Source organism: Buteo buteo, chromosome 6 (genome assembly GCF_964188355.1).
Source record: "Buteo buteo chromosome 6, bButBut1.hap1.1, whole genome shotgun sequence".
NCBI classification, from domain to species: Eukaryota; Metazoa; Chordata; class Aves; order Accipitriformes; family Accipitridae; genus Buteo; species Buteo buteo.
The window spans coordinates 38,078,727-38,096,654 of NC_134176.1; the positions used below are offsets into that span (position 1 = coordinate 38,078,727).

At 40.9% G+C, this 17,928-nt stretch overlaps 1 protein-coding gene and 1 long non-coding RNA gene across 10 annotated transcripts in view; one reads left to right on the forward strand and one right to left on the reverse strand.

Annotated features, from left to right (window-relative positions):
* The window catches only part of RAD51B (RAD51 paralog B), a 457,119-nt gene that overhangs the window by 300,651 nt on the left and 138,540 nt on the right, over window positions 1-17,928 (forward strand). Inside the window, exon 11 of one of the 8 annotated variants that reach the window (XM_075030463.1) lies at window positions 14,056-14,242. The exons of 6 other annotated variants lie outside the window; for them this stretch is intronic. In XM_075030463.1, coding sequence (XP_074886564.1) covers window positions 14,056-14,060 — 5 coding nt within the window. In that variant the 3' untranslated portion in view covers window positions 14,061-14,242. Of the gene's footprint in view, window positions 1-11,172; window positions 11,557-14,055; window positions 14,243-17,928 lie in introns of those variants that run through there. One more of the 8 variants, XM_075030464.1, reaches the window with a different exon arrangement.
* LOC142032179 (uncharacterized) lies at window positions 5,015-17,572 on the reverse strand. 2 transcript variants are annotated; one of them, XR_012650769.1, is made up of 3 exons: window positions 17,421-17,572; window positions 10,814-10,929; window positions 5,015-6,798 (listed from the first exon to the last, which is right to left on the reverse strand). It is a non-coding gene; the product is annotated as an uncharacterized LOC142032179 (long non-coding RNA). The 2 variants fall into 2 exon arrangements; XR_012650770.1 differs by lacking the exon at window positions 17,421-17,572 and adding an exon at window positions 11,161-11,240.

Here is a 17,928-nt window from a genome sequence, read left to right on the forward strand (position 1 = left end):
TGGCTTTGTAGTGATGAATGAATTTTCCCAAGCTAGGAAAGTTAGCTTTTCATTAACGTCTGGCAACGCTTTCCTATTCCTACTGTTTATGTTAAGCTCTATTTTTGCATATTACCTTGTATTATGAAGACCTGGTGTTTTGGTGATGGTCCAAAGATACCATGCCATTCGCTCAGCGTTCTTCAGTGTTTCTTGCTAAAGTGTTTTGTTCTCGGTATGTTGTGCTGAACACAGTGTGACTGAGCATGCTGTAAAGCCCTGCTGTGAATGCCATGGCAAACTAGTCCCCAGTGTTTAATTTTGTGCTAGGAATACTGTGCACTTGGAGGTGAGTGCTATGGATAGGTCAGACACTTGCTTCTTCAAGGTAATCAGTGACTTTCCGCAAACACTGCCTGAGTGTAGCAAGTAGTGAAGAACTACTACTGTACTAGGACTGCTGGGAGGGAAGATACTGTGATTTGCCTCAGCATTATTGCTTTTAAGTCTTAACTTTAGTTTGCTCTTGAAAAATGGTGCTAGGGTTGCAATTTCCCCATGCTGTAAACGCAATACAGGTTGACCAAAAATCAGGCAGGGTATGTACCTCCTAAGATGGCCAAGATGGTGCTTATAGAGCTCACTACTTTAATTTGGGATACAGTTGCACAATATAGACAGTTTCATTTAACGTGGTACTTTGATTTCTTATATATATTGTTGAACCACTTGTGCAACATTTAGAAGGACATACAGAACAGCTTAACATGGACAGATTTTTTCATCATGTATTTTGCAAATATTCAGGAGTGACGCCTGAAAGTTATCATTTGGAGGAAGCGTTGCTGCAGAATTTGGCATACTTGCCTATCTGTACTGAAGTTTCAGATTCTGGGGGGAGATGAAGGCCCATATATTTATTTTTCTGTAAAAAGCAACTACCAACTATGGCCAACTATAATAAATCATGTATATTATTAATACTGGAGAGGAGTGAATCAGCGAGAAGCCGTTCAAGACTGAGCTGTATGACAATGTTAAAAAGAGGCTGAGGCATGTTAGGATTGGTGTTGCAGTGGCAGAGCTGTGTATGAGAGCCTCACACATGACTTATCAGTGTTTACCTGAGTGTAACCAGACATGAACCAGAATATATTTGCTATTAATATTACAGCTGTGATTTTTATTTTTTTTTTTTTATACTTTTGTGATTAGAAGAATGTGCCAGCTTGTGTGCGTGTGTGTGTTCTGGCAGTGGAAGGATGAAAGTGTTTACAGTTTCCATATGAAAGCAAAAGCATGCCTTCTCTAGGCCCAAAACAGTTACAAAAGTACTTCATAAAGCTCAAGAAATAATGGTGAAGAGGAAAACAAGTGGCAGTGGATTAGACCAAGGTATTTTATGTACTGTGATGTTTTGTGTAGTCATCTGGAAAGAAACAGAAGAGACCTTTTGATGATCGTTGATTGGAAACAATCTTTACTACTGATCAAGTTCACCTTTGTCAAAAAGATGATTATTTAAATAGTAGGCATCTTTTACTCCCATGGTACACAACAGATTCAAAGACTTGACCTGATAGATCAACTGTTAAATGGCTCATTAGATTAGATAAGGGAGTTGGAATGTATTTGATGTTAATATTACATCCCTACATACCGTATGAAATCTCTCTTAATCTATCATCTAGTGAAATATATTACCCAAGTATAGGATGTCATCGGCATGTTGTGTAGTCTTCTGAAGGTTGGGGATTGGCTTGGATATTACTTTTGCTTTTACTACTTTTTATCCCCAGTAGAAAAAAATGTTGGTATTCGCTATAAAGAGACGAAAACATGTTTTCAGGAATTGGTAATGGACAACAGAGTTCTCACCTAATAGTCAGTTTACATTTAAATCTGGTCTATATCAGAAAGAAGACAAAGGGACTCTGCTAACCAGCCTGAAGAGAGTAGATTTCATTCCATTCTTTAATGGAGCAGATTATTCCTGGCCTTTTAACATAGAAATTGCCAACATAAATGGATCCCAGCAAAAATTCTCCTCTAATATAAAATACCTAATACTGTAATTTCTTGTCAGATTCCCAAAACAAGGTAATGGTGTGATCTACTTGGCAGGATGCTAAAAGCACATCTATTATTTAAATTAACTCACTCATTTTTGCTTGATTAAGAAGTTCTATTATTCCATGGCCCAGATTCATCAAACTTATTTTTTCTGTAGCCCATTTCCATTCATGGCTTATGGTCAAAACAGGAGTTCAAATCTCCAGAATTAATCTTAAGCCCTTAATACACCATGTGATTTCTGACCCAACAAGGACTTGGATCTCAGAGTAACATACACAGCAAGAAAGTGATCTCAGCCTTCCCATTTCTTGTCTGAACCTGCCAAGACCCACTATGGAAATGTATCAGAACAATTGTGATGCAGTTGCTGAAGATGCCATCAGTGTTTCCAATGGGACTCCTAAAAAACCAAACCAAACCAAAGCCTTCTTTCTTGAACTGTTGATAAATTGACCATGAGAGTTAACATATTCTAGATACAGTTTAGCTTTTAATGATATTTTCTAAGTCTGTGATGAGTAACAATAGCCTTTGATCAGTTACTAGCATGGTATATGTACATACTTTGTATTTGGGAGCCAGTCCTGATGTGACTGTGAAGCATGCATAGAGGTTGCCTAAGCACAGTTTCTCTTTTTCTGGGCAGCATTATGTATTGACCTTTTAAGCATTATTTGAACACTCAGTGTTGCTTGAGTGACTTGTCATATCCCTCCTAAATACTTTTGCATTCTGAACATGGACAAATTTTTTTTAGTGACCTGCTTTCAATTAAAAAGTGATAAAATGAGCCCTTGACAAGTTTATCAGGAACTAATTTCAAGTGCTCATATATTCCGAAAAGTGAGTCTGAGGCAATGGTTTGGAGGCTCTTACTAATACATGCAGATATGAACTCTTAGAAGAATTCACTGGGGAGGCTCTTTTGAACAACTGCCTGTGCAGAATTGCTTCTTGTCATCCCCAAGACAACTGGTTACCACTATGATTTAAGATCTCTGGAGATAGTGAGAAAATTTTTAGGAAACCTATTCAGCAGAAAATAAATAGCACTTAGGCCTTTACGTAGGTTAGTGTGATTAGCCTTGGGAACACACACAAAATTCTACAGTGCTTACTGTGAAAAGTGTGAGACTTAGTCTGACTTTGAATTTTAAAAATTCAAATAAAATTTCAGAAAGTTCTAGCTGGAATGCTGAGAATTTCTCTGTTGGCTTTTTGGAGTGTGAGCCATCTTATAATTGGTTCATGCTGTTAATGCTAAATAAATAGGATTTTTGAGGTCCACTGCATGGGAAACATATGAAGTCTGTAGTATCAGAAGGAAGGCCAGTGTGTCTGGAAATTATAGACTCCAATTTTCCATGTTAAGCTATTGGATTTGTCTATTTTCCGCTCTTTCTGAAGTTGTCTTGCTTAAAAGTCCCACTTTAGTCCATTTTTCCTTACATATATCTTTTCTGTGCTAGTTTTTGAGGAAGTGGTGAGAGTATTAAAATACATGAATCTATACATATATATATCTGTATTAGTAAGACACATGTAAATAAAAAAATTCCTTATGTTTTTTGGAATAGTAGTCTTAGGCCACTGTTAAGATTGCTGTTTCCCAATCATTTAACACATTGGAAGTTTAATCAAGGGGTATCAAAGGATATGCCTTTGGCTGGGGAAAACAGTTTGGCAAACAAAAGGTAGGAATGGTAGAGATAGGAGATCTTTTAATATGTTTCCAAGAGACAGGATAGAAAGAAAGCAAATGCAAAAAAAGACTAAAGGAAAGAAAAAAAAAAAGGGAGAAAAAATTAAAGGACAGTACCCAAACTGAAAAGCCATTAGGGAGAGAGAATCATCTGAGAAACTCCAAAGGGTGGGGAATGGAAAACTGGAATTAGGAGGGGACCTTAAAAAAAAGTCAGGCCTAAAGCTTTGTCCATGCTGCCAAAAAATCTATTTTGCTCAATTTTGGCTAAGCAAGATAAACATTTTTTCTGGCATGTATAGGTGGTGGCCCAAATTTGTTTGTTACAAGTAGGTTGAAAAAAACTTCCACAAATGCTTTTGCCTAGTCTGGTGAATTGTGCTAAATCATATTTTTACTTGAGTCAAAAAAACTTGGCCCCGCAGAGGCCGGCCAAACACCAAGGCAGATCAGACACAGTTGGATTTCACAGCTGTTTTTAAATTCTGTGGTTTTAGCTGTGTGGATGTGGCTTAACTGCAACATCCCGCCAGAGCTCCCAGGGAAGGAGCACCCCGAGGTAGCATTCTCCAGCTCTGCCAAACATCAGGAACAGCGTAAGCAAGGGAGATTTAGCACTTAATGGTCTTGATGTCTGCAGTGTAAAATCACGACAAAAATGCCTGCAGCAGACCGTAACACAGAGAAACCAAGGACACAGATAATTAATGTGAGTGTGCTTGTTCTACAACAGCATGCCATGTGTTTGGCTCCATTTTGTACAACTGTAGTGGGGCTGAGGCCCGAGGTGGATCAAAGATCTGCTTGGAGACGGGGGAAAAGAGGCTGAATATTGCCTTTGTCTTTCTCTGGATTCATGAAGGTTTGTTACTCACTTGGAGTTGGCGTAAATGGCGCTGCCTGGTGTGTCTTCCCAAGGAGCCATTCTGCTGGGTGAGGACCACCAGGTGCAGATGTTTGACTCTGGCCACATAAGACCATAGCCAGGTTTCAGGTTGTAGTAATGCTGATCTCTCAACTCATGGTCACCAGCAGGTAGCCAACTGAAGGGCAACTTCTGCGTCAGTTCTGGCGCTCATCAGACTCCTCAGTCAGTTGTCTAAGGGAGCTCAGAAATCTGTTCACTTTGTACTTGTGGGTTAGCCTTTTGCCGCTTTTTCTCCCTGAGCAAGGGAGCACTAGTGCAAGGGAATCAGCGAGGCTGCATGAAAGAGAGATGGAGGACAGCACGGGACCATGTCTTTTGCTAGCCATTCACAGTTACAGTGATTTGGCTTCAGTGTCAAACCATGTGGGACAGTGAAGTAAAGCTATTTTTTTCAGGATAGCATACCCTCAGCTGCAGGTGTTGCAGTGGTGGAAAGACTGGTAGCACAATCCCAACAAAAGCTGTATGTTTCCACTTTTTCCTATGAAACAGACAATTTCAGGGTTTTTTTCTGAAGCTCTGACAAACCTGTGAGTGTAGTTAACTAATAAAATGTGGCTTGGTACAGATCTGTACCTTGTGGTTGATTAACTGTATCTACAAGTTTTTCCTGCAGTTAGCGTACTTAGAAATCCTCCTTGTGCATTTCATGGAATCTAATAATGGGTAAGTTAGTAAGCCAACCAGGGACAATTACAAGAGGTCTCTCCTCTACTTGGTCATCTCTTTTTACTGAATTTCTGTAACCTCACATATGTTTGAGAACCCCTATCCTTTGTCAGACTTGGTTGAAAAAGTTATACATTGGGCTACAGAATGCGATTGCGTAAGTGTTGTCTTTGTAGAAATCCAGACTAAAAAAGAACCCGATAAACAGTATTAAGAGGCAAATGACACAACTGTATTGTTTGACTTTAGTGATTGCAAACATGATTTTAACATTTCTTCCTTCAAGCAATTTCTAATGTCTTACTGCTTCTATTCAACAGAATGTTGCAACTTGAACCTGTTTGTTTTAGTTGAGCTGAGAGAAGACTGGACTTGTAAATGCTAATCTAGCTCTTTTTGTGTCAGTTCCAGCGCATGCAGAAGAGCTAATAAGGACCTGTTAAACTGATTCTGGCCGTTAGAAATATGACCTATGTCCCTGGTCCTTAGACAGCTTTTGAGGCTCACAGTGCTCCATGGGATGTAGGACGTTAGTTTTAGGCAGCTAGCTAAAGGCATCTTCGTCTTATTCAGCACCATTTTCTCTGGCGTGCCTCCATTGAGAGATAATTGGAGGAACAATGGTGAATTGAGCCACTCAGCCTGATTTGTCTGACAGTCTGAGTACCTAAAGATCCTTGTGCTGTTACTGGTTGTTTTGCGATAGCATCTGTGACCCCTATTCAGCATCCAGAGCTCCACAATGTAAGGCACTGTGTACACACAAAGAATAAAAAGATGGCCCTTGCCCTTGCTGACTTCAAGTATGGTTTATGGTTCATCCAGCAACTCAGTATGTCAAACTGAACACCAAAACTCATGGCCAACAAAATCACAAAACATTTGAAAACAAACTCAGCTTAAAAAGACCACATGAATCACCATGTAAATGTTGTCCTGTTGTACTCTGGAAACATTTCTGACTTGTGATTGGTATGTTGATAAATTCCTGCAACCAGCATCATGTGACAAAAGGGCTAACCCAACATCCAGCATTTCCTAAGTGGTCATAAATGGGATCACACTTCTTTACGAGCTCTCAGAAAGGGAAAATATATTTTTAAATTGCTGTATTGGCAAATAGGAAGGGCAGATGGGGAAAACCAACATATTTAGTTGCAGTAAGTGCCCAAAACCATAGAACGAATACCAGTGCTTTATGAAAGAGTGCTGCAAACAATTTGAGCAGTCCATTTTTCTTACAGAATTATCTAGCCATAAGCCTTTCCCAGTAGATGAACAGTGCCACCAACCTTTGCCAGCCAAAGAGAAAAGGGGGGAAAACTTTGCACTTAAGTTGATGTGGTCCTTTTTGGACTTGCAGTAGTCTTGCAAAGCAGTGTTCACAGTCAGTCATTCTGTTTCCAGCAGTGTCCTTGACCATACCCCCTGCCAGTAACAGGACCTTTAAATCCAAGAGAGAGAAACAACTTTTTTTTTAACCAACTAGCAGAGTCTGTGCTGAGCCAAAATAGAAATAGCAAGGTCAGGGCAGGGCAAGGCCCTGCATTTCATTAGCCAGGCCTGGCTAGGAGTGATTAAATATGTACAAGAGGCTTTGAATAGATCCAGGGAGGAGGGATGACATTGTGGAATACAGAAAAATCATTCTTTGGTGCTGCCAACTGACTAAATACAGGATGGTACTTAATTAGAGAGATAAAAGAAATTTCTTTTAATTATTTTAATTTTGTAGAAGAGAGGGGATTTTTTTTATTTTCTGTTGAGTGTTTTGTAAGAGGGGGAGAGGAGGGTCTGGACAAAAAGTGTGAGCCTGGCTTAACAGAATCCAGATAGCCTCGAGGTACATGTTGACCTAGCCTGCAGTTCTCATGAGTATAACTTGATGAAGACCCAGTAAAAAGGACAAAATTATATTGGCAATGGAATCAAGGCCCTGTTAAATTTTGGAGGCGCTCCGGTTAGAAACCGATGACCTTCTGAGCACATTGCACTGTCTGTTTCATTAGACATGTTAGAGAGAGAATTTGAAAAGAATGGAACTTTGAAGCCAAATAAAGTACTTGTGTCAAGTGGTGCTTTGGCTGCCCAGCTTGAATTTGCTATTGGGGCCGCCTGACTTAACTGACATTTTATAGCTGTATTGTAATTCTTGTATGACAATCACATTGTTGCATAGGCACCTAGGCACTGAATGCCCACAGTTTGTAGTCCTTTTCCATAGAAACTACCAGCCCAGCTGGTTGAAACTAGAATACATTTACGTTCATCCAGAGCACCAACAACAGTGTCTTGCAAAATTTCTAGGGGCTATTTTCTTAAACCAGCCCATAGGAATTTGGATGTCAACTTTACACCTCTTCTGAAAGATGATTCCTGCAGCAGCATAGCGCTCCTTAGTGTCATGTTGGAAGGTTGACTCAGAATCAGCTGGGTTTTTCTGTATACCCATTTTTGCATTAATCTAACTTAAAACATTGTGAAAGCCTAGATGTAGTTACAGTAGTGCAATCTCTGTGTCTAGGCACTAGTGTATTTACACTAGTATAAAAATATTCGTGTCATACTGGTTCTTGTTACCTAAATAGTGTATTTTTCCTTCTAGTGCAGTATGTCTCGATGACCTAAGAATTGTTTTCTTGGGCAGTGTCATATCTTCTTTGCTCTATTACAGTAAATATAAAGCTTATAAAAAAATCTTTTGCTCTTCTGAAAGTCATTTGACAGTGGAGCTGACATTAATGGTCAGTTCACTGGCAGAGGAATACAGTTTGATTTATGTGTTTTCTTGCTAAGATGTCAGATTGACAGCCCCGGGAACAGAAATACTCAGCTAATTGCCCAAACATGCAGCATATTGCAAACTTTGCCAACCTTTCACAGTGATAGTATCTTGATCCTTGAGCGTGAGAGCATATCTGAGCCTTCAGAGGGCATTCAGTGCTGAACCCGATAGGGCCTAAGAAGTACTTTTGTTAGATCTCTTCATGATTCACTAAGGTAAACAATGACCATGAGTTTCTTTGTGTAAAGCAATTGAACAGCCAGCCTGGCAATAACAGCTCCGAGTCAGAATTAGCAAGAGCTAGGTTTCAAGCTACGGTAACGTTATCCTGCAAGGTTGCAGATCCCACTTCCATCCCATGAGCGAGCTCTTGCCCTTGGTCATTGTATCTCTCCCTGCTGTTCCACTACCAGGAATGACCAGTTGTGGGCCTGCAAGTTTAGGTTGCACATTCTCCAAGATTTCTAAACTAGCACTAGTGTAAATTTAGTCTCTGAGGCTTGGTCAGAAGCCGTATTTGTCAATAGATGGTTGCTGAATCAACACCGCTGTTCCTGTGTACCCATCACAGCAAGTCCTAACTGCTGACTGATTGTGAAACTTCTCGTTCTTTCCCTGACCCTTCCTGCATCTGTTCTTCTCCTCCTTTTCAGGTTTTCTCCCTCCCATTTCTCTCATCCATGCCCTTCCCCATTTCTCTTCACCTTCTCCCATCTAGTCCTTTTCCATTTTTTTCTCCCTGCTCCTGTCAATTCCAGTTGTCCTGAGTGTTCCCATTCCTGCTGCTCTGCCTTTCTTGCATTACATTTTTTCCTTCATCTGTCCCCACTTTTTTTTCATTTATTCATCTTCCTGCTCCTGCCTATCGCCCTCCTTTCATTGTCACATGGAATAATCAGCAGTGTTACAAAGAGGGGGATGCTATTAGGAGCACTGTATTAATCTATCCTGCATCATTCCTGTCTTGTCCTCATAGTTTCTTGTTACCAGTTGCCTTAATGGTGATGTAGTTTATATATCAAATTTTATTCTTTTCTTTCCTTTTCATTAGAAGTCTAGGAAGAGGAGGGGAGGTGATAGGGGTGTGCTTATTTGTCCTTTTCTCCTCCCATGAAGCCAGGGTGGTTCCACTGTGGCCTTTTTCTGTGCATAAGAAGGGGTAGAGGCCCTGCCTTGAAAACTTGGCTTTTTCTTCCCTTGAGGTTTTCTTCCAGGCCCGTTTTTAAGTGAATGGAGAGGAGTGATTTTCTTGTACTGCCAGCATTCTTTTCTTTCCCTCCTCCCCTCCGCGCAGTCACGTCCCTAATTAATTGAATTCCCTACTAGACCTTTTGTGAGTCATTTCAATTACCCATTAGTGAAGCAGCCTGGGATTTCTGCTGTGTTTTCACTCATCTTCCTGGAATTTCTCTTCTCCTCCCTCCCCCCCTTCCCCTTTTAGTCACTCCAGTCTGTGAAAAGCATTAGATGGACTTCAGCGCCGAGTGCCTATATTGTTTGCAGGCCCAGCTGCATACTTCCACACTCTGCCTTGTGCGTCACAGCTATTCATCTTGTTTTGTACTTGGCTCTGCTGCAGATGCTGTAAATATGGTAATTTTAGATTCCCTGATTGGAAAGGGTTGCAGGGTGGGTCTAAGTGGTAAGAGCACTGTTTGATTTACACTAGTTCATTCTAGTTTCACAGAGTTTGGGGTTTTAAGGATACAGCTGAAATGAAACATGGTTTTAAGGACAGTTTCTTTTTTAGGGTTAGGAAAGGGATAAATGTGAGGTTAGCTTTGTGTACTGACATGCAAAAGTGCTGCCCCAGAAACCCTAGGGAGACTGGAAAGAAATAAAACAGGAGCAGGAGGTACCTCCTCCGATTATTATGTAGGATGCCTTCACACACGGATAGCTGCAAAATGTGGATGGATCTGAAAACTGCAAAAATGGAAAAGGTCCAAGACAGAGAACTGTGAAAGGCAAATCTGGAATTTGACAGAAATGCCATCAGTAGTGAAGTACTGTAGACTTATGGCAATCCCTGAAATAAAAAAATCAATGAGCAGCTTATTTTTAGAAAATTTTGGAAATACTGGGGAGGACTGTAACAGGTAGCATGCATTATGTTTCTGAGGAGAATAGGGCAGTGATAAAGCAGCTTGCTAAAATTATGATGGATGCAGTGAGTGCCTAAAATCTGATGTCTGGAGAATCACACTTCTATTCTGAAATTAAATTTGTACAGCACATGAATCTTTCAGGCTCAGAGTAATTCTCAAGTGATACAGAGATGCAAACAGCATCACTGGGAACCAGCCTGCCAGAAAAATGCCCCACACATCCCAAGTAACAAAAGTAATTTACAGTGCTCAAGCCATTATGATACTTTCATATTATTACGATACTTGTCCCTGTGAGGTTAGAGTATTTCATGAGAGAACTGACTTCATAATCAGGCTGTTGTGAGAAGGCGCTCTCTCACGGCCTCCCAGGGGGGGCTCATTTGTTGGACTGACGGGAAGTGAATTTATGAGGGTTCCCTGCACATTGGTATTCATAGGTACGGTTTTTTTTCCCTCCTAGCTCTTTATCCAGTCAAAGGAGAGAGGAAGGGAACGGTGTGAAAATACCGCTCAGTACAGACACATTAAGATGTTTGTAGGAGGCCTACTGGGAATTATTTTACCTCTTATGTCTTGAAATCTTGGCCCCCTTGTAAGCAGCAGTGGATTTCAGATGTTCATTAGATGACTCTGGAGTTCTACTTCACAGGGTGATGTTATTCAAGTCGAAACTGAGACACTGTAAAAGAGAGAAGGGAGCTAGTGAAATGCTGCATATATGAGTCCCCTTTTTCTTCATGGGGCATGCAGCAGCAGGGCTCATATCATTTTATCTGAAGTTACCAGGTCATGGCAACACCTTTTTTTAGTTGTCTGCGGTGTTACTCTGTTTTCTTGCACACATACCATTGCTAGCATCATGTTACAAGGTTTTGTGATTTGGCAAGTCTCACACCTTTTTATTTCTTACCTATCCTCTTAGGTTAAGTCTTCTACTGCAGAGTTAGCCTGGTGAGGACTGCTACCCATTTTCTGGGCTGAGTGGCAGCAGCGTCTGAAATGGAGCCTTGGTCCTGCTGTCACGTCACCTGATAAGCTGTCCAGCGTGTGCTGGAGGATGCCAGCTGTGCCAGGGGTACTGCTTGAATTGCCCAAGCTCTGGGTGGCTTTCTGCACCTTTTCATAGTAACTCTTCTTTTCCTGACAGTACCCAGGGGGACAGAGGACTTCCCCTGCACTAGACCAAGAAAAGAAGCCATTTGTCACAGCACAGAGCTGGGTCCTGTAGCACTGGGAACATAGCACATATACTATAGGTGAAAACCCTGTTAGCCCTTCCATGCCAAATTGTATCTGCTGTTCATTAACTTCCTCCTATAATGTTATTAGCTTTCTTTATATGGTTTTTGCTGCTGCATAACACCGCTTGGCTTCTATGAAGTACTGCTGTGTTTTATTCCAGAACTGTTTGCATCTTAGTAGTGGATAAAAACCTACTTAAATAATGTAATTAGTTCAGTTAGTTAGTAAAGGAGCTATGGAACTTTAAGTTTATTGTATTCCTAACGTCTCTTAGAGTTTGCACAGATAGGTGTGTGTGTATAAATAAATTCACAACTTCTAGAAAATATGGTCCATTGTGGAGCTATTTTGGACTTTCAGGGTTCTGGGCTGTAAAATGCCCTAGAGCTTGATAGGTTCCAAATTACAGGCTATTTTCATTACTGTATCTTTTCTGGGAGAACAGCAAGAAAAACATTGATTTCTCAAACAACTGAACAGGGACAGAGTTTTCTATTTTTACTTCTGTTTTGATACACAAAACCTAGTTTTAGAATATGTCTGCTAAATCCCTCTACACTGCAAAAAGCTAATGATAAAGATGATTTTGATTCCTCTTGTCTCAGGACTATCCAAGGGACTGGCTCAATCTCTGTACACGTAACACGTGCTAGTGGTTGCTCCAGCATATGCCCATTTATAGCATTTCTCTAACAGCGCCTTCTCCCTCAACTGTCTATCACTGCCTGTGCTTTAGATGAGGTGCACTGTTGGGAAAGGGAATATCACATGTGTGACATGAGAATCACAGTGTGCCAATGTAGTTAGAAGTAAATAGATAATTAAATATCATCTGCCCAATCTTGCATTGCATGCTGGCAAATTACTTCCTGGTTTTGAGGGAGAAATGGTCCTTTGGATGGGATTTTCCAGGAGAAAGGGAAGGGTACCGGTGTGTGCAGCCATAAGGTTTGTAATTTATCTGTGCTCTGTGCAAGTGCTTGGTTACTCCTCAGAGCTGTAGAGCTGAGGATAGGTTATCATATCCTCATGGTAAGTGAATAAGTAGGAAGGGAAAAGATGTGTAGGGTTAGTGAAGGACATAAGGGAGATCAAGGAGGAAAGAATGAATAAAAAGGAGACATTCCGGGAAAGAAATTACAGTATAATGATGGGGAAGTTAAGACCTTAGTGGCTGTATTATTTTTGGAAGAGGGAGAAGGGATCAGATTGGGATAATCAGAGAGATTAGGGAGGAAGAGATGGATAGTAAGGACCAAGCATTTAAGCATGACTCTTCAGGTGATCTGTTGCCAGGTTTGAGATCAAATGAGGTTGGAGATATTATCAATTTAAGCAAGCACATGCATGTAAAATACATGTTCAAAAATACTTTGCAGAGCTGGACTCAGCACTGTGTAGTGCAGAGAATTCACAACTCTTCCTGACCTCCCTACCACCTTTCAGGAACTGCTCAATACTTCATTTTGTTCCCACATTCATTTTGTTTGAGCACTACCCTCAGCCCCACTGGCAGCTCTTCCCAGCTCCGAGTTGCCTAGTACACATGGCAGCTTTCAGGGGTTCAGGCTGCATTCACATGCTGCTTGGAAGTAGCCTGGCATATAACTTCACAGGGCGAGCCTGTTGCCAACTTTTGTCCTTCCCCTACCTGTTGCTGCATTGCCATTTGCTGCGTGAGAATGACGTTGAAAAGTGTATCTTGCCCAGTGTCCTTAACTGGGTTAGTATTTGAGTGGGGTTAGTATCTGAGCCAGTTTAATCCAGAATTTCCTAGGTCCCCATTCTGTATCTAATTCTTCTACAGAACAGATGTCTAATCTAGTCCAGTCCATCTGTTGTGTTGCAAATTGCAGGTTAAATTGTGTACATGAAACACAGTGCCTTTAACAGGGCATGCAGTTTACAGGGAGAAGGTGGGGAAAAATCTCCTTTGAATTGAGTCTCTTCCTCACAAATAACTTGTAAACAAATTATTTCTTTAAAAAAATAAAGTATTAATCATGCCACCTTTTTTTCATCTAAGCAGCTTGATGGCGAAGGTATGGCCTAGTCATCCGTTTCTTCCTGGGGTTTGTATTTGATTTTGCAAACACCCGGCACTTGAGAGGGTCAGTTTGCATCCCCCTCTCTCTCCATTATGTTGTGTGCTTAGAGGGGTTTGTGTGGGCTATCACACCTGGCTCCCACGAGATCCCACATCTGGTAAAAGATAGAGTGTATGACCCCACTCCCAGCCTCTTCCTTACCTTCAGCCTCGCCCCATCATCTGAGAAGGTTAAACTAAAAGCAACATCTATGATGGCAAAGGTCCAAGTTTGAAATGTGTCCATTGTATGTGTTCAGTTCAAAAACAACATATCAAGGCAAGTGCAGTCCTTACAAGTAGCACCCCTGGGCCTTCTTTTATTCCAAAGCAGAGATATTTACCCAAGGAAGAGAGGGAAGTGACGGGGTAACAGAGTACACATGTTGTGAAAATATGCAGGCAGAGACTGAAGAAAAAATAACATTCTGCCACAAGTAGCTGCCTTGTTCCTCAACTTTTTTTTTTTTCCTTCAGATTAGAACCAGCCATTTCTTGTGCTCTTTCAAGCACCTTCTGTGGTTTCCTGACAGCTGGCTGGAGAGGACTGAAATCTGGCTTGAAAAATGGGCCATGGGTCATGTTATTTTCAAGAGAGGAGAAGCAAAAATTCCCATAATGGTCAAAATTCACAGGTTTGGGGTTTGGTGGGGGTTTTTTTAGAAAATCAGTGGTGGATATTTTAATATATAACTTTAGTTTAACATTATTAATAAAGAACAAGTACAGAATCAGCTCTGCACTTCTCTCTGATTGATTTATAATAGCAAGCAATATTTCATGTGGAGTTGCAGCCTGTCCTTTTACTCTGGTGTGTGAGAGGGAAATGTTCAGCTTCATAAAGGGGTATGCTGGGATTTTCTGGAAGTATTTTTTTTAATGATGTGATAACACTTCTCTTGCAAAAACTGTTTCATTACCAGAAAGATAAGTCTGAGCAACAGCCTGCAGGCTGGTATTTTTGCTCCTGGCGCTCCTGAGCCTGAATTGAAAATACCGATACATTCCCAGCTTTATGTTCAAGCAGATGGTTTCTGTTAGGAGTTGTTATAAACCTTTCTGGTCTTTTGTTCTTTGGTGAACAAGTTATCTTTTTAAAATATTTTATAAAGAGAATACTTAGCTCACAGGAGTGCTAACTTACTTGACCTGCATTTTAGGGCATGAGGCTTCCTCTTGGGAACAGGGTTCACTACTCCTGCGGCCAAAGGGCACAGCCCAGAAAAGCAGTGCTGTCAACTGGGCTTAAGGAAAGAAAGGAAAGAAAGCAGGAGCAGGGTGAGAGGTACAAGAGAAAAATGTCAGCAGGAGGCAGCAAGTAGAGAAATTCAACTGTCATACCCTGCTATATAGAGAAAGCCAAGAAGTCCAGCAAAAGCCCTACTGTCTGTGGAGCATGAGGAAGGTGAAAGTGTTGATTGACTCTCAACTTTTGAACAGATGGGTGGACAAATAACCCCAGGCAGTGGCAGACCATGCTTGGGGCAGGTACAGCAGCACTGGGAGTGGAGGGACTGCATGAGTGGAGAACTGGGACCACATCACCTGACCAGGGCATACTCTGCATCAGCAGCTCTGCATCCTGCAAGATGTCTCCCAGAGCATCTTTCTTCCCTTTGCTGTAATAATGTGTTACAGTCCTTTCTGTAGAAGAACTAGAATAGGGTCAAAGGAGAGTATTGTCAGTATGGTCCAGTCCATCCATAACACTTCTAGAGACTCATTTAATGGCAATTTTAATACGTGGTTTTTTTCTTTTGCAATATGAAGATATTCTCTAAGAATTGGAATGGAAGACCATTCCATACAGTTCACTGAATAGAGTGGATTCTAATGGGTAACTCAGATAAAAATAGTCACATTTTCTTAATCACAGTTAACTCCTTTAGAATGAGAATAAGCAGCACAGTCTAATGGGTAGAGGATGTTGGTGGAAACAAGGAGCTCCTTAGTTCTAATGTTCGCTCAGCTCTGGACTTGTTGAGTCACAATGGATAACATGGGTAAACACTTTCAGCTAGTAGTTAATAATATTGAACCACTTTGTGAAAATGTGTGGGATAATTAGTTAGCATCTGCAAAATCTTTGGAAGATATCAATTTCCATATTTCGGCTAATTATTTGTGACAGTGCATCATACTGCATGGTGTAAAAGAGATCTGTTAAATTAATTAAACAGATAAATGCATCTTCAGATCCCCTCATGTCCACGCTACAAATGATAAAAGCCCACCAATAAAAGATTAAACTGATTCAATCAAATTTTCTCAGGACATCACTGAGTTGCACTGATTTATATGAAGCTATTCCCTTCATTAATGATTTGGCTTACTGTGTCCAATGTATTTATAAACAAAATTCATAAATACAAAATTTATCAAGTGAGAGGGTCTGCTGTCATAATCTGTGTCTATTTTCATTAGGGATTTCTGCACCAGAGGTACAAAGATCATTGTGAAAGCGTATGGTTTATAGTCTTCAGCTGTAGAATGAGCCCTTTCAGTGGTATTAACTCTCCCACATTCACACCAGAAAGTTGACTTGGCTTCTGGAAGTAGTACTGAGTGCCAAAACAGATTACTCCTACTGTGTAACCAGTTTTCACCTGTTTTTGTGTACGAAGGCATTAATGAAAGAATACTTCTTGGAATGGTTTAATGGTTAGAGGAAACTAGTGTAGTACAATTCACGGCTTTGCTAGGCAGTGGCTTAGGTACACTGAGGGATTGTTTGCAAACCACAGCAAACCACTCTACCTACCTGTAAAGCACCTTTCCTGTCAGAAAAATGGGTGTAAGAATATTACCACTTTGCAGACTTTGTTACTCATAAGCTGTTTGCAGAGACTTAATGCTCTGAATCACTAGCTATTCTTATTGTAGTACGATTTTTTTAAAAGCCTCTTTTTTTTCTAGTTTTTGTATGATTGGCTATCATAGCAATAGCCCTGTTTTTCATATGACATACTGTACTCACTATTGTTTGAAATCACCATTAGAACACAATAACGTTTTCTTTCAAACTGGCTTGTATTTTTTCCAGCACTGATTTTTTTTCTTTTCCTTTCCTGTTTATCTAAAGTAGCTGAAGGAAAAGGACACATTGCGTCAAGGCTGATAGGACAAGAATTAGACCTACTGTATGTGCTGGTTGTATTCAGGCCTACAAGCACTTCCTTTCTCCTCCCCCATACCTAAAGCCAGCTCTGCTCTGTTCCTTGGGGTGGGCAGGATATTGAGATTTACAAGACCTCTACCCTTTGAAGTACTGGGAGACCACAGTTCTTTCACATTTCTTTACAAAGCCTGAGGAAAATAGGTACAGGGATCATGAGGATGGAAAGCTTCATATTCCTTGCGTTTCAGGTAGTGTGTTTGCCCTGGAGTAATGGCAGAGGAATACCAGGTTTGCTGTGATTTGGTGCTTGGGATCGGTTACAATTTGAAACTTGGTTTGGGCTTAGTGCAGAGCCAAATTCTGAAGTGATTTAGTCGTACTGCATACATGTTTACTCCTGCGTGGGTATGGACATAATGGGAGAATTTGCCCTCATGGAGTTGCAAAGGATTTGTTAACACACAGAAATCCCGCCAGTTTAATTTATATCAGTTTAACAGATTTACTGAAACTGGTGCCCCACCCATGTTCCTCATCTGTTTAAGCTACGTTTCAGTAAGCGCTTACACAAGGGTTTGCAATCATTTAAGTAAATTGGATATAAACTGTACATTTACTTAAAGCAGTGTAATTTTCCTACGTAAACAAGAATGAAGTCAAAACCTATGGACAACCCCCTTCCCACGAACCCAGCTGGAAGGCATCACTAAGCCCAGTTACTTACCACGGTCCTTTGTCGGCCACCTCCAACTGCTCAGCCGTGGACGGGGTTTGTGCATATGCTCCCCAACATGTTTCGGGGTGGAGGGTAAAGGTGCATTAGTTCAAACCACTCGTTTAAACTGATGTGACAAATCCTGCCTGAATTATACTAGGGAGCACTCACACTGGCAGCTCTGCCGACTGCTGGAGAGACAGCAGCCCTGAGCAGGGTGGCAGAGTTAGAGGCAGCTGGAGGGCAGCAATATCTCAGACTAGGACAGCTGTTTGCAGAGTGAGCATCTGCCCATCGCCTAACTTGCACACAGGCTAGGTTCCCTTCAACCAGCTTATTCACACTTTACCCCTTACTAAAGAATTCAAAGTTGATTTAATTTACAAGTCAAGGAGCATCAACTTCTATCCACTACTGTGCCAATATTCAATCTGTCACACATCAGGAGATTTGTCTACTGTACATCATTTCCATTTCCCAGTTAGTGCAGAATATTCAAGAGAGCAGGTTTCAGTTC